Source organism: Paramormyrops kingsleyae, chromosome 15, assembly GCF_048594095.1.
Source record: "Paramormyrops kingsleyae isolate MSU_618 chromosome 15, PKINGS_0.4, whole genome shotgun sequence".
NCBI classification, from domain to species: Eukaryota; Metazoa; Chordata; class Actinopteri; order Osteoglossiformes; family Mormyridae; genus Paramormyrops; species Paramormyrops kingsleyae.
In genome coordinates this window covers 621853-635776 of record NC_132811.1, presented here as the reverse complement: position 1 = coordinate 635776, position 13924 = coordinate 621853, and the positions used below count along the sequence as shown (strand labels likewise).

The following is a 13924-nucleotide window of genomic DNA, read 5'->3' as shown; positions in this document are numbered from 1 at the left end:
GAACATGGGCTTGTTTTTTTCTCTGGTGCTTGTGGTCCTGCTTCATGACTCTGCAAGACAGATTGTGACCTCAGATTAAGGAGGCTAGCGATTGTGTAGCGATATGGGTGGGTTCATGGTTCTGCATGGGCATGGATGGAGAGCTGCTAGGTGTCATGGAGCTTCCTTCACCTGTTATGGGTGGAGATTTGGAACCACGGGCACTTTCTGGCCCGGCATGTACAGCAAATTGTATGATGAATACAGAGAAGTGCTTGCTGTAGGTTAACACGTTTGTATTTGCGAGGCAGAGATTGGGCCCTTTAGCAGGGTTCTGGTTGGTCAGCACTGCACTGAAGGCTCATTTTCCACAGATAATGCATCTCCTATGTGCTGTTTTTGTTTTTACTTTCTGAACTAGATGCCATAGATAAAAACTGGGTCAGTAGTACCAGTGGTTAAATAACAACATCTTGGTCCTGTGGAATGTTCTCTGCCAATGGATTTTTGAAGCTGTTCATTCCACTCAGTTCCTTCCCTTCTTTTCCATTGGTGCCCCCCAGGCATACGAACGGTCTGAGAGTACAGAAGTCACCGTCATAACACAGCTGGTGAAGAAGATCCTGATTGTCATCTCCCGGCCTGCGAGGCTGTTGGAGTGCCTGGTAAGGAGTACCTCCTTATCGCAGCCTGCTTAACAAACACACCCCTGTAGTCTGCCTCCTTACGATATTTCACAAAAACAACACACTCTCTAGTTCTCTGCTGGATGTAAAGTGAAGTGATGTCTCTGGGCAGGAATTTGACCCCGAGGAGTTTTATCACCTGCTGGAGGCAGCAGAGGGTCATGCCAAAGTGGGACAGGGCATCAAGACAGACATCCCGCGTTACATAATCAGACAGCTGGGCCTGACACGGGACCCCCTGCAAGGTACCTGCTAGTCTGTATTATCAGGCCCAGCCCTCTTGATACGAGGGGGCTGTAACTGCATAGTCCTGATGTTCCTGTACTAACACTCTGCCCACCCATGGCCATAGAAATGGTGCAGCTTGAGCAGTACGACTCCATGCCTGCAGCTGGTGTGGAGTCCGATCCTGGGGAGGTACGTATGAGGCTGGTGTGCTGGGCTGTGTGTGTTGTAGACTAGGCCTATAGCCATGCCTGTGGTGAGCAGTGTGTTGTAAAATGATACCAAAATGAGTGTCAGCAAGGTGCCCCCCCCCCCGCAGCAGAGCAGATTGGTGCTGACGCCCCCCCGCAGGAAGCCCCTCGAGAGTGACTTTGAGACCATCAAGCTGATCAGCAACGGCGCCTATGGGTGAGTGCAGGATTCTGAGCGCATTGGGCCGCGAGCGACATGACGTGTCGGCTGACACCCGCCTCACTAACCCCCTGCAGAGCTGTGTACCTTGTGAGACATCGGGAGACCCGACAGCGCTTCGCCATGAAGAAGATCAACCGGCAGAACCTGATCCTCCGCAACCAGATCCAGCAGGTGTTCGTGGAACGGGACATCCTGACGTTTGCCGAGAACCCCTTCGTGGTCAGCATGTTCTGCTCGTTTGAGACCCGGCGGCACCTCTGCATGGTCATGGAGTACGTGGAAGGTGAGTCTGCATCGGGTTTCCACATGTCACCCTTTTACCATTTTCACTCTCGGTTTGGATGTGGTGTTGTGACCTTTTCTGTCCTGCAGGGGGAGACTGTGCCAACCTGCTGAAGAACATGGGGCCACTTCCTGTAGATATGGCCAGGATGTACTTTGCGGAGACGGTCCTGGCTTTGGAGTATCTGCACAACTACGGCATCGTGCACAGGGACCTCAAACCTGACAAGTCAGTCCTGGGCTCTCCGTTGAGCTTTGCCTGTGTCTGTCCTGGGAGGGAAATGACCGGGAGAACGTCATGGTGTCTGTCGCCCCTGCAGCCTGTTAATTACATCCATGGGACATATCAAACTGACGGACTTCGGCCTGTCCAAGATCGGCTTGATGAACATGACCACCAACCTTTACGAGGGCCATATCGAGAAGGACACCCGGGAGTTCATCGACAAACAGGTGGGTGTTTCCCCAAATTCGGCCCTGCCTCGCCGGCCGTCCATCAGCGGTGATGACAGTTCCCCTTGTTCTCGGCAGGTATGCGGCACTCCGGAGTACATCGCCCCGGAAGTGATCCTGAGGCAGGGTTACGGCAAGCCTGTCGACTGGTGGGCCATGGGTGTGATCCTCTATGAGTTCTTGGTGGGCTGCGTGCCCTTCTTTGGGGACACCCCAGAGGAGCTCTTCAGCCAGGTGGTCAGCGGTGAGTCAGCAGCTCCACCACCTGGATGTTCAGCTGGGCTTTCGGGCCCTCTGACATGCCCTCTTAGACTCTGTGGTTTATATTTGACCTTAATGATGGGTAGCATTGCTGAAATGCTTAATTATTTCTCCTAGAAAAAGAAGCCTTTACCTTTTTCACTGCTCATGTGTCATTTTGGGATTTCTGTCACACGGTAGATGAGATCATCTGGCCGGAAGGTGACGACGCTCTGCCCAGTGACGCCCAGGACCTCATCACCAGGTTGCTGAGCCAGACTCCCATGGAGCGCCTTGGGACAGGTAGCACGTCGATCATCTTCAGGCCCAACTCGGTCCATGCAGATTATTCTCCATCTAAGTGTTTTGTCTCTGTCCCGGGATAGGCGGTGCTGGGGAGGTGAAGCAGCACCCATTTTTCCTGGGCCTGGACTGGAACGGACTCCTGCGACAGAAGGCGGAGTTTATCCCCCAGCTTGAGGCGGAGGACGACACCAGCTACTTTGACAGTGAGTCACCCTCCACAGTGCCCCCATTCCTCCTGCCACCTCCTCTCCTTTAATGCCTCCCAGTCCTCTAGCCGCCTTCTCTTCTTCAACATCTCCCATGCCTCTCCCTCTCCTTTACCGCCTCCCATTCCTCTCGCTCTCCTTTACCGCCTCCCAGTCCTCCCGCCACCTCTTCTCTTTTAACATCTCCTGGTTCTCCCATTCCTCCTGCTGCCTCCTCTCCTTTAACATCTCCCACTTTTCCCATTCGTCCCACTGCCTTCTCTCCTTTAACGTCTCCTGATTTTCCCTTTGATCCTGCTGCCTCTTCTCCTTTAACATCTCCTGGTTCACCCGTTCCTCCTGCTGCCTCTTCCTCTCATTTACCATGCCCCATTCCTCCTGTGGCATCCTCTCCTGTACTGCTTCCTGTTCCTCCTGCTGCCTCCTCTCCTTTAACGTCTCCCGATTTTCCCTTTGATTCTGCTGCCTCCTCTCCTTTAATGTCCCCTCTTCCACTTCTCCCTCCTCATCTACAGCACGATCTGAGCGCTACCAGCACCTAGGCACTGACGACGAGGATGACGAGACTAACGATGATGAGTCTTCTCTGGAGATCCGGCAGTTCTCGTCCTGGTCCAATCGATTCAGCAAGGTGAGCTGTGTATCCGTGTCGTGGCTCTGTGGGATGTTGGGTGATGTCTCTGTGTCTAAGGCGGCCGGTACCCGTGCCCCAGGTCTACAGCAGCTCGGAGCATCTAGCCACAACTTCCAACCTGAGCTTCTCCTCGTCGGACCGGAGCCATAGTGAGGAGAAGGAGGAGCACTGGGAGGGCCGGCCAGGGCTGTCGCCGGAGGAGGGGCTTCGGCAGCCTGGGGGCAGAGGAAGGTGAGCGGGGGGCCGGCTGCATGAGTGCCACCACCGCATTCATGTCACAGCCTCCGCCAAAGCCCCGCTCTGTGTGTGTCACCTCCAGCCTACGGCCGCGAGCCTCCTCCAGCTCCTCGCAGTCGGAGCGCAGTGCCAGCCCACTGGTGATGAGCAGCACCCACAGCCTGGAGACCATGCCACGCTTCGCCTTCTCCACTGATGACGAGGGTGAGTCGCCCCCGGAGGTGGCAGCGGACTAGCCCTCCAGCCCATAATAACCATGGAAGCGTCTCTTCATTTTACCCTAATGTGGTCACCTGATACCTCTAGGGTCAGGGGTTCACATCGCAGCCCTGCTCTGAGCTCCCCCGTGTCGCTCAGGGACCCTCCTGTGTGTGTTTACCCTGTGACAGACTGGCCTCCGTCCAGAGGGTTTCCCTGCCCCATGCTGCCTGTGATGGGTTATCTTCCAACCTGTGATGGGTGGATTGTGTTCCTCACACCATGTTTTCTCTCTGTATACACTCTTACAGAGGTGGTCGTGTCAAACCTGCACCGCATCCGGCTGCGGAGCAACAGCATGGGCACCAAGCACTCATCCCCGAAGGATCTCGGCACGCCTCGCCGCTTCGGCCACCAGCTGGAGACGCCAGACAGGCGCCGCTTCCCGTCGGGGGGCAGGGTCCCCAAGTCGGCCTCTGTCTCAGCACTGTCGCTCATTATCACACCAGGTAGCACCCCCACCTCCCCGCCAGCCAGCTCCCTCCCCGGTGACCTTCTCGGTGGTTGTGTGAGACACGGTCATGGAAGCTCTGTCATAATCTATTATTTTAATTTAAATTTTTTAATAGGACATTCAATAGCTTCAAAAGTTTCATTCATTATTTCGTTCATTTTCATTTTTAAATAATTAATGTAGGGAACAGGCTTCTGGAGCCAGGCTTGGAACTAGAACCTTTTTTTTTGGAACCAGGGATTCTCTGCCCAACTGTAGTTCCTTGGAGGCAGTTCCTCCAGACCCCTTTTTAGTACCCACCCCTGACTAGGTACTTTCTGTTCAACTCAAACTACTGGGGAGGTGCTTACAGCCATAGCTTGCTGGTTGGTTGGCGCTCGTGGCCGTAGCTTGCTGGTTGGTTGGCGCTCGCGGTCATAGCATGCTGGTTGGTAGGCGCTCGCGGCCGTAGCTTGCTGGTTGGTTGGCGCTCGCGGCCATAGCTTGCTGGTTGGTTGGCGCTCGCGGCCATAGCTTGCTGGTTGGTTGGCGCTCGCGGCCGTAGCTTGCTGGTTGGTTGGCTCTCGCGGTCATAGCATGCTGGTTGGTAGGCGCTCGCGGCCGTAGCTTGCTGGTTGGTTGGCGCTCGCGGCCGTAGCTTGCTGGTTGGTTGGCGCTCGCGGCCGTAGCTTGCTGGTTGGTTGGCGCTCGCGGCCGTAGCTTGCTGGTTGGTTGGCGCTCGCGGCCGTAGCTTGCTGGTTGGTTGGCGCTCGCGGCCGTACACAGAAGTGAAAAAGAGACGGACTTAGCGGAGCAAAAAACATGTGAAACTTGCCAGCGTTTATTAGTGGGATAACATTACATCGTTTTTTATTCTGTGGAAAAAAGATCGATTTAATAAGAATCATGAACATGAACTGTTTTGATCGCAATCAATCCCCCCAATAACTAACAAAACCACTTATTTATCCTGCATTGTTTTGGAGTGGCAGTGTAATTTCGTTTAACCTACGAGCTTCTCCCGTATAAAGGTCCCAATAAAGGTCCCAATTCCTGTTCTGCGGTGTGACAGCGGCACATGAAAGTGACCACGAGCTATAAAAGTTCCACGTCAAGACAGCTGAGGGACTTGTAAACTGGGACCAGGTACCGGAACTTCGATGTGAAAGTACCCCGAAAGGGCATGGAGAGAAACGATGAACGGAGACCCCCACCATGCAGTCACCTTTCATGCCAACACCACCTGAAGCACATGAATGACTCCAGTAACTTTTGTAGCTGCTGTAGCACTGTTCCTGTTCCTGCGTAACAGGAACAGTGACCTTTATGCTAAATAAGCATGGAAGCTCATAGGTAAAACTTCATACAGAAGTACACCACCTTCCCTATAACAATGGAGGATGAGCAAGTCATTTTGTTAGTTTGCGATCGTGATGAAAATGGGACACAACCTTTTATGTATACGATCTGTAACATTTTTATAATTCATTATTAAATCTGGTCAACAGATTGATCTTTTGTTTTCCGTGGGGAAAAAAACAATATAATGTAATTCCACCAATAAGCGCTGGCAAGTTTCACCGTTGCCACCGGCAACATTAGACGAAAATATATTGGTTATCGATTGAATTTTTCCATGTAGAAATAAAATATTCCATCAGTGATGGAAAATATTCAGTGAACATGACCTCTGCCTGTTTACCCACAATGCTTCTGCGTAGACGATGCTGGGGGCGGCCTGCAGACCAGCCCCATCTCGCCGCACTCGCTCTCCTCGAACCCCTCGTCCCGCGACTCCTCCCCTAGCCGGGACCTGTCCCTGGGCATCCGAAGCCTGCGCCCCCCCGTGATCATCCACAGCTCTGGAAAGAAGTATGGCTTCACGCTGCGCGCTATCCGTGTCTACATGGGCGACAGTGACGTCTACACTGTGCACCACGTGGTTTGGGTGAGTCCTCATGGCTTTGTGCCCCCGCCCCTTCAGGGGGCACCCTGTTTCGGGCACATCTGAAGGAGATCTTAAAACGGGCTCTGTTGCAGTGTGTTGAAGAGGGCAGCCCCGCCCACGACGCCGGCCTGCGGGCCGGTGACCTCATCACGCATGTCAACGGCGAGTCCGTCCAAGGGCTGGTGCACACGGAGGTTGTGGAGCTGCTGCTGAAGGTAGGTCTGGGGCTACGGAGGGTGAGGGTGGCTGCCGGCCATCGGCTGACCTTGAGTTCCCCGCCCCCCTCACTGCGTGCTCCCTCCTCCAGAGCGGGAATAAAGTGGCGCTGCAGACCACCCCGCTGGAGAACACGTCCATCAAGGTGGGCCCAGCACGCAAGACCAGCTACAGGGGCAAGATGGCCCGACGCAGCAAGAAGAGCAGGAAGAGGGACGGCCAGGACAGGTGGGGAGTGGGGCCGTGGCCAGGCTACTTGTAAGCAGAGAGGTGTTTGCCTTAATGCTGTAGGTACAGGCTGTTGGTATCTGGGGCTGACCTCAGTCATGTGATGGATGAGTAGTGGATCATCTCAAAGAGCTTCCTGGGCGGGAGGGTTATGTCTCTGTGGGGTCAGACCCCGCCCCACGTTGCTCTTGCCATAGGATGCCCCTGCCACCCTTTGGGATGCCGTGGGTCCGCCCTCCTGCCATGACACCATGTCACGAGGGGCCCATGTTTGGGCGTCTATCTGGCTTTTCCTGGAGGGACGCATTATTCACAGGACTGAATATGAGTAACGTGGGGGGGGTTGTGTCTGGGAAGTGGCACGCCTGACAGCCCTCTCCCCCACAGACGCCGAGGCGTCCTGAAGAAGCTGTCCAAACAGACCGGCGTCATCCACGGCAGCCGCAGCTTCTCGTCCGGCCTGCACCACTCGGTCTCATCCAGCGAGAGCCTGCCTGGTTCCCCCACACACAGCCTGTCCCCAGGGCCGTGCACCCCCTGCTGCAGCCCTGCCCCAGAGCACGCTGCCGGTAAGCTCGCCATCCTCTTAGCTGGCTGTGGGCTTCAGTGTGAGAAGTGCGTTGGTTTGCTGTGGAATAAGGTCACTTCACTGAAACCGGTGAAAAAGTACTTTTGTGTTTTCAGTTCTGTTTTGCTCTCCCACGTATTTTGAGTGAAGGATCTAAACGATGGTAGTGAATTGCTGCCTCGCTCAGCGTTTAGTGGTAAATGACAGATGACCTTTGGACAGTTCAGGTCAATCGGTCATGGGTGAGAAGCTGCTGCATAGATGCTGCATAGAGGGACCCAGTGTGATTTGAGGGACTTATTTCCAGGGTTTTACGCTTGGAAAAAGCTGTCATGGGCAGTTTGTTTTGAGTGAGGAGTTTTGTCACATTTTTAATAGAGATGCACTGATCAGTCGGCTGGCCACAGACCAGAATCAGCCGATTTTCAGTGTGTTTGGCCCAGACTGGAGACCGGCTGATCAGTCTCATGTATTTCCAGTATCGAAGTGCTCCATTTCATGCATGCACCACACGTCATACGCACGGCGGCGCAAGCCATAGCCTCACAGCCACCTGCTAATATGTCGTTAGTGTGGAAGTTCTTCACTGTGAATGAAGACGACACAAAGCTTGCAATCTGTAATATATGTAAAGCCAAAGTAAACCATGGGGGAACCACAACTTTTAGACTGATTATTAAACATATACTAGATAATCTTGAAAAGGAATAACCATTAAAATTTAAAGTTTTTTTTTTCTTCCTGTGACAGAGTAAAAATGTTTTAGCAAAACTACACCGTTGCGCTATAATGTCCGTATAGTATGAAGGTATTATTATTATTTGGAAGAGTATAGTGCACTTCAGTTTTATTTGGAGGTTTGTAACCTATGGGCTTTATTTTGTCCCCTGTGCCATGTGAGGGCCTCACTGAGCGTTTGTGTCCCTGTGGGCCCTGTGCCGTGTGAGGGCCTCACTGAGCGTTTGTGTCCCTGTGGGCCCTGTGCCGTGTGAGGGCCTCACTGAGCGTTTGTGTCCCTGTGGGCCCTGGGGCGTGTGAGGGCCTCACTGAGCATTTGTGTCCCTGTGGGCCCTGGGGCGTGTGAGGGCCTCACTGAGCGTTTGTGTCCCTGTGGGCCCTGGGGCGTGTGAGGGCCTCACTGAGCGTTTGTGTCCCTGTGGGCCCTGTGCCGTGTGAGGGCCTCACTGAGCGTTTGTGTCCCTGTGGGCCCTGGGGCGTGTGAGGGCCTCACTGAGCGTTTGTGTCCCTGTGGGCCCTGGGGCGTGTGAGGGCCTCACTGATTGACCCCCTGCCTGCCACCCTCCCCCAGATGCTGGCTCGCCCCAGAGCACCTCCCCCGGCTCCAGCTCACCCAGCTCCCCGGCCGCTCACATCCGGCCCAGCTCTCTGCACGGCCTGGGCTCCAAGCTGGCCCCTCAGCGCTACGTAAAGGCAGCCCGCCGCAAGTCCACCAGCAGCATCCCGCCGTCACCACTGGCCTGCAACCCATCCCCCCAGCCTGTCTCCCCCCAGCGCTCACCATCTCCCCTGCCCAGCTTCACCAAGATGCTGCACCCCATCCACGGGAAGGCACTCTCCCCCCCTACCATCGTCAGGCACGCAGTGCGGCCCCGCAGCGCCGAGCCCCCTCGCTCCCCCCTGCTGAAGCGGGTGCAGTCTGCTGACAGGCTGTCGGGCGCCTTCCACGGAGAGAGGAAGCCAGGCGTCCCCCGCAGGCACACGCTGGAGGTACCCCGCTCAGAGGCAGAGCTCCTGGGGGAGGCTGAGGGTACCTGTGACATAGGCAGGCCGGGGGGACGCTTGGGGGGTCAGAAGCTGAGAGAGCGCGGGCCCGACAGGAGTGAGGAGGTAGTGGTGATGCGCAAGCTGAACCTGTCCGAGCGGCGCGACTCCTTCAAGAAGCAGGAGGCCGTGCAGGAGGTGAGCTTCGACGAGCCCGAGGAGAAGGGCAGCCCCAGCTCGCCATTTAGGGCGGCCTGGCTGCTGGGCGGAGCTGAGGAGAAGGCGGCGCCGGGCTCACCTTTCAGGGCCCCGTGGGTCCAGGGTGGTACCGAGGACAGCGAGCCGTCACGGAGGCCAACTACTGTGCCACAGATAGCAGTGCAGGGCTCTGAGGGCGACAACAAAGACATGAAGGATGACTGGGGGGGGCGGGCTTCCTGGGGGGCAGAGCAGCCCCCTGAAGAGAGGCCCGGCGGCACCTTGGACGGCTCACCCACACCGTCATACAGGGGCGTGGCTTCCTGGGCTGCCCCGGACCAGCATGCGCCGACAGGTGGCCCGGGGATTGGCAAGGAGTGACGGGAATGGAGGCTCGCCAGGAAGGAGAAAAAAATCCCTGTTTGTGATTCCGCTTTTAATCACTGTCCATTTGGGATTGGTGTGCAGCCTGAACATGTTTGTAAATATTTGGTGGGTAAAGGATGTGGAGATGGATAAAGCTGGGCTTTTCTCCAGGACTAACTTAACGGTTTTATTAGCAAGCAGGATCTGTTATTGGGCCAAAAAATGAACAGCCTAACGCTATTCATGGTTTTAATGAAGTTTTATATCCCCTGAAGGAAATGTAACATCCCCCTTCCTTTTTTTAAAAAAGAGAGAAAAAAAAGTATTTTCTAAATGTTCTTGACTGGTTTAGGACTTGGTGCATATCTCACTGGTGGCTGGAAGTTTATTATGGATTTGGTGACTTGGAGGTTAAATGTTAATACTATTATGAAGGTGTGCAGTCAGAGTTCTGGGTCTTTGACGTGCACGTAGGGTGATGGTTTTCTTAAGTGCCTGTTCCCTCTACAAACGGCACACACACATTGTCCATAGTAAGGTTGATGTTCCCTTTTTTCGTATGCATATTTATATATATATATATATAGGGTCTTGCAACAGTCAAGCTAGTTACCTGAACATGAACATTGTTGTGCTTTTTTGCTTCAAGACTTACTTGATGGACGCCTAGATAAAAATATTCCCTCAGATCACAACAGTTCTTGCACAGATTGACACTGTCATCTGCATGTCAAAGGCACTAAAAATTGTCACCACACTGTATCCTGCCAGCGTCACCTCGTTACTGACCATTGGCAGGGTGGTTAAGCGGTTTGTTGGATCATGTTATTTTCACACTTCTGACACGTTTTGGCTTTTGTAAGACTGTTTCCAGCTTGCTGGCATGACCTTGTTGTTGTAGCTTGTGTCTATGCAGGTGTCAGACATTGGTGTCTGGTCTCCGACTGCTGTTGGCTCCAGTGACCTGGATGCACGTCACTCTCCATCTCACAGGGTGCGAGTGGATGGCATTCCCGCGTCCATGTACTGTGCAGTGACCTGATCACACTGCTCAGCTCCAGCAGCTTCTCCACAGCATGTATTCACAAGCGTTTGGTGAAAAGCAAATTAATTTCTTTAGCCTCATGTTTTGTTTTTCTACTGCCAGTACATGGCTGTCTTTCCATATGGAGGCTCAGTGGTGACCGACTGCTACTTTTAATGCCTTTCATCAGCTGTAACTTCAAGCTGCTCAATAGGTCAGTTTACTCAGCAGGAAGGAGCAGCTGCTTCCAGGCAGGGCTGTCTGTAACACTTAACCTGCGTGTTTGCTTGGGACCTCTGCCCATTCACACTGAGGTCTGTTTCTATAATAGAACTTCCTTTAAAATGGTACTTAGTTCATTTGACTGTTATGTGTAATTTTTAGTACAATTTGAGTATTTAAATTTTTTGTACTAACCTAAAATACCTGCTATGTCTTTGGATAGATATCAGGAATGCATTTGTAAAGGATTTGTTTTTTCTGAAAGTACTACATGTTGAATATGGAGAAGAGGCCGGATTTAATTCAATGTTTGGGGGATGCTGACAGTATTATGAAGTGTGTACATTTTTTGCAAACTGTACTGTACATTGTGGCTCATGTTTGATGCATCATTGGGAATCGGCGCTGAACCTGTAAAGTCCCCAGCTGGCGTTCTCTTCCAGGAATTTCCATTATGCATGATGCATGTTCGCATGACTCCAGGGATGTCTCATTCTCTCCGGTGCGTGTCTAAGAGGATCTGTGCTGATATAGTTTGTCATATGAGACTGATGTATAACTTATTTTAACATTTTTAAACCACAAACTGTACAGTTCAGACTACCTTTCCTACCCCCCCGAGCCCTCTGATACTGAAGTGTCATAAATACCTCATTAGATGTCTTTGACTGGGTTACGTATGTCCAGTTTTTCCTGCCGATGGCTTTTTGGCTGAACAGAAGTTTGTTCCGTGTGGCGCAGTGATCCCAGCGCTTGCGGGTACTACAAAGCGCCTCAAACCAAAGTTACCAAGGTATCACTTAAAACCTGGTCCATGAACCATTTCGGTTTGATGGTGGTTCGTGAAAATAACCTGATGTTTTGGATCACAATTGTGAGGAGGATGGTGAGGGTGTCTGGACTTCCTCCAGTACCAATGCCGACGGTGAGCAGTAGGCCGGGCACGGGGGCTTGGATTCTGATCTTTGGTTATCTTTACTCTGGCTGGTTTCTCTACTGTCCCAGTTTGCTCTTGCGCTGGTCGGTGTAAATAATTTTATTTATTATCACTTTGCTGTTCTAACAGTTTTTTTTTTTTTTTTTTTAAATAAATTATTTGCAGATGTTTGATACAGATGTCGTACTGTCCTCCTTTCCTGTGCCTAATGTGAAAGTTCAGAAACCAGAAAATCTGCAGCATTCTGAGAAACTGAACCTGGAGTTAGACATATATATATAATTATTTTATTTTATTTTTTTTTCTTTCATGAACAGGTATTAAGTTTGCTATGATTTGATATGACCTTGGATATGTGCGGTGTAGGGAAATGTTTCATTGGCGTATGTTTGACTGCTGGTCTGGCGGGTTTCTCTGCCAGAATGGTGGTCTTTTTGAAGCATGGAACTGAAACTAAGCTAATTTGTCACCCCTGAATTAAAATTCCTATTTGATGTAGAAGGTAGTGATGTGCACTACTACATTGTGCCACTAGGTGTCGATGTGGTATCGTATGGATGCTAGTGTACAGAAGGGGAAGGGAAAATGCAGGTATTGATCAGAACGCCGAAGTTCCTAAACCATTCTTCTGTTAAATAATTGAACATCAACATAGTTTTACAAACACAAAATCATCCATTTTCTCCCATTTGTCCAAGCACTCGACCAAGAGGTCCCAGAAAAGCCAAGTTAAAGTCTGGACACACAATCACACAGTAGCTGCTTCAGAGCACTACTCTGTTTAATGAACTGGACAATGGAAAAGATCGCGTACCTCCAGGGTTATTAATCCCTGTGCAGATTTGTGTGCGCTTTAACGTACACATCACAAATGCAAACTTTTCTCGTATAATCCGTAGTTATGCAGTTTCTGAATCGCCCGTAGTGTACGCCGCAGAATTATGTCGATGAGTGGTTAGAAGAACGACCGACTGTACGATTTCAGAAGGTTGGATCAAAATACGACCCTCAAAATATTTATAATCGCTTTAAGAGTTTTGCTTTATGTTATGATAATCTTTCGCATGATCCTTCATCTAGGGCTGTTATAAATTGCAATGAATTGCAGTTGCAATTAAAAGTCTACAGTTTCTAAAAGGTGCTATTTAAATAAATTTGATAAATTGAGAGTACTGCAAAACAGGTATTCTTTCGATAAAGGTTATATAACTTGATGCTCACTAGAAAGCAGCACTTCTACAATAAATATTTAAATCAGGCACAAGTGTAGTAACAGGTCAGATGAATATCATACCCAATATATTCTGTATTTCTACTGTTTTCGGTGAAAGTCTAACTACGCGAGAAACGAGGTTAAGACGCCGGACACGTCGCCAGCTTTCGCACCAACCCGCACCCACTCGTGTTTTCTCGTCTCTGTTCGGGCCTTTCCGTGCCGTTCCCGTCCACACGCACCGCCGCTGCGCTCGTCCGCTGGTGCTGGAACATGGCTGAGTAGGAGGTGGGAATTCTGCTCGGACGGAGAGAAAAGGGGGAGAAGCAAGAGGACTGTTCGAGGAAGGAGAAACGCACGATAGAGAGGTAAATCAAACAGATCCGCTGCGCGAGGAAGCGTATGGGATACCGATATTAACGATCGTGTGAGAGGTCTGGATGTATTTTGTAGGTGAGTTTAAAAAAGGAAAAAACTTCTTGCAAATTTGTAAGTATGCAGACTGAAAAATGGTGGAAGGAAGTAGAGCCACAGCTGTACTGAGATAGTTGCTTAAAGCAAGTTGCCGCTAAGGTGGTCACCTAAATATGCTTCACTTAGGTAAAGTTTGCGAATGAATTGTTTTACAAAGCGTAACAAGCTCCTGGACTTGACGTTATTATTGGCTGGATTACAATTCACGTCATCTGCGTGGTGATTTTACAGGTACAGCCTGGAAATAAAAGACAATTATGTAACTGTGGGCCGTTTTTGTGCGATGGGAAGCAAGATGTGTTAGAGAAATTGGGTCTCGATTAAAACTTAGTCAGCCAACTGAAAATGGAAGCCAGTGGGCGACTTATGCCGGATAACATGTTTGCAATGTGGTTTGGGAATTCTGTGGAGGGAACTTTTTGTTTCACCGGGAATTTCTTCACTTCATGCCTGTT

General features: G+C 51.3%; 2 protein-coding genes across 13 annotated transcripts in view; both read left to right on the top strand.

Moving 5' to 3' along the window:
• The window catches only part of mast3a (microtubule associated serine/threonine kinase 3a), a 44324-nt gene extending 32373 nt beyond the window's left edge, over positions 1-11951 (top strand). For 10 of the 11 annotated variants that reach the window (XM_023843715.2, XM_023843710.2, XM_023843713.2 and 7 more), the window contains 19 exons: positions 543-644; positions 778-910; positions 1018-1082; positions 1210-1298; positions 1379-1587; positions 1677-1815; positions 1907-2039; positions 2118-2283; positions 2481-2582; positions 2666-2788; positions 3307-3422; positions 3505-3656; positions 3745-3866; positions 4172-4369; positions 6075-6301; positions 6394-6516; positions 6609-6745; positions 7133-7314; positions 8623-11951. In XM_023843715.2, coding sequence (XP_023699483.2) covers positions 543-644; positions 778-910; positions 1018-1082; positions 1210-1298; positions 1379-1587; positions 1677-1815; positions 1907-2039; positions 2118-2283; positions 2481-2582; positions 2666-2788; positions 3307-3422; positions 3505-3656; positions 3745-3866; positions 4172-4369; positions 6075-6301; positions 6394-6516; positions 6609-6745; positions 7133-7314; positions 8623-9614 — 3510 coding nt within the window. In that variant the 3' untranslated portion in view covers positions 9615-11951. The remainder of the gene's footprint in view (positions 1-542; positions 645-777; positions 911-1017; positions 1083-1209; positions 1299-1378; positions 1588-1676; positions 1816-1906; positions 2040-2117; positions 2284-2480; positions 2583-2665; positions 2789-3306; positions 3423-3504; positions 3657-3744; positions 3867-4171; positions 4370-6074; positions 6302-6393; positions 6517-6608; positions 6746-7132; positions 7315-8622) is intronic. The other variant, XM_023843711.2, reaches the window with a different exon arrangement.
• Positions 11952-13196: 1245 nt separating this feature from the next.
• Positions 13197-13924, top strand: part of pik3r2 (phosphoinositide-3-kinase, regulatory subunit 2 (beta)) — a 43543-nt gene continuing 42815 nt past the window's right edge. For both annotated transcript variants that reach the window (XM_072699557.1, XM_072699558.1), the window contains exon 1: positions 13197-13363. The gene's annotated coding sequence lies outside the window, so the exon portion shown is untranslated. The remainder of the gene's footprint in view (positions 13364-13924) is intronic.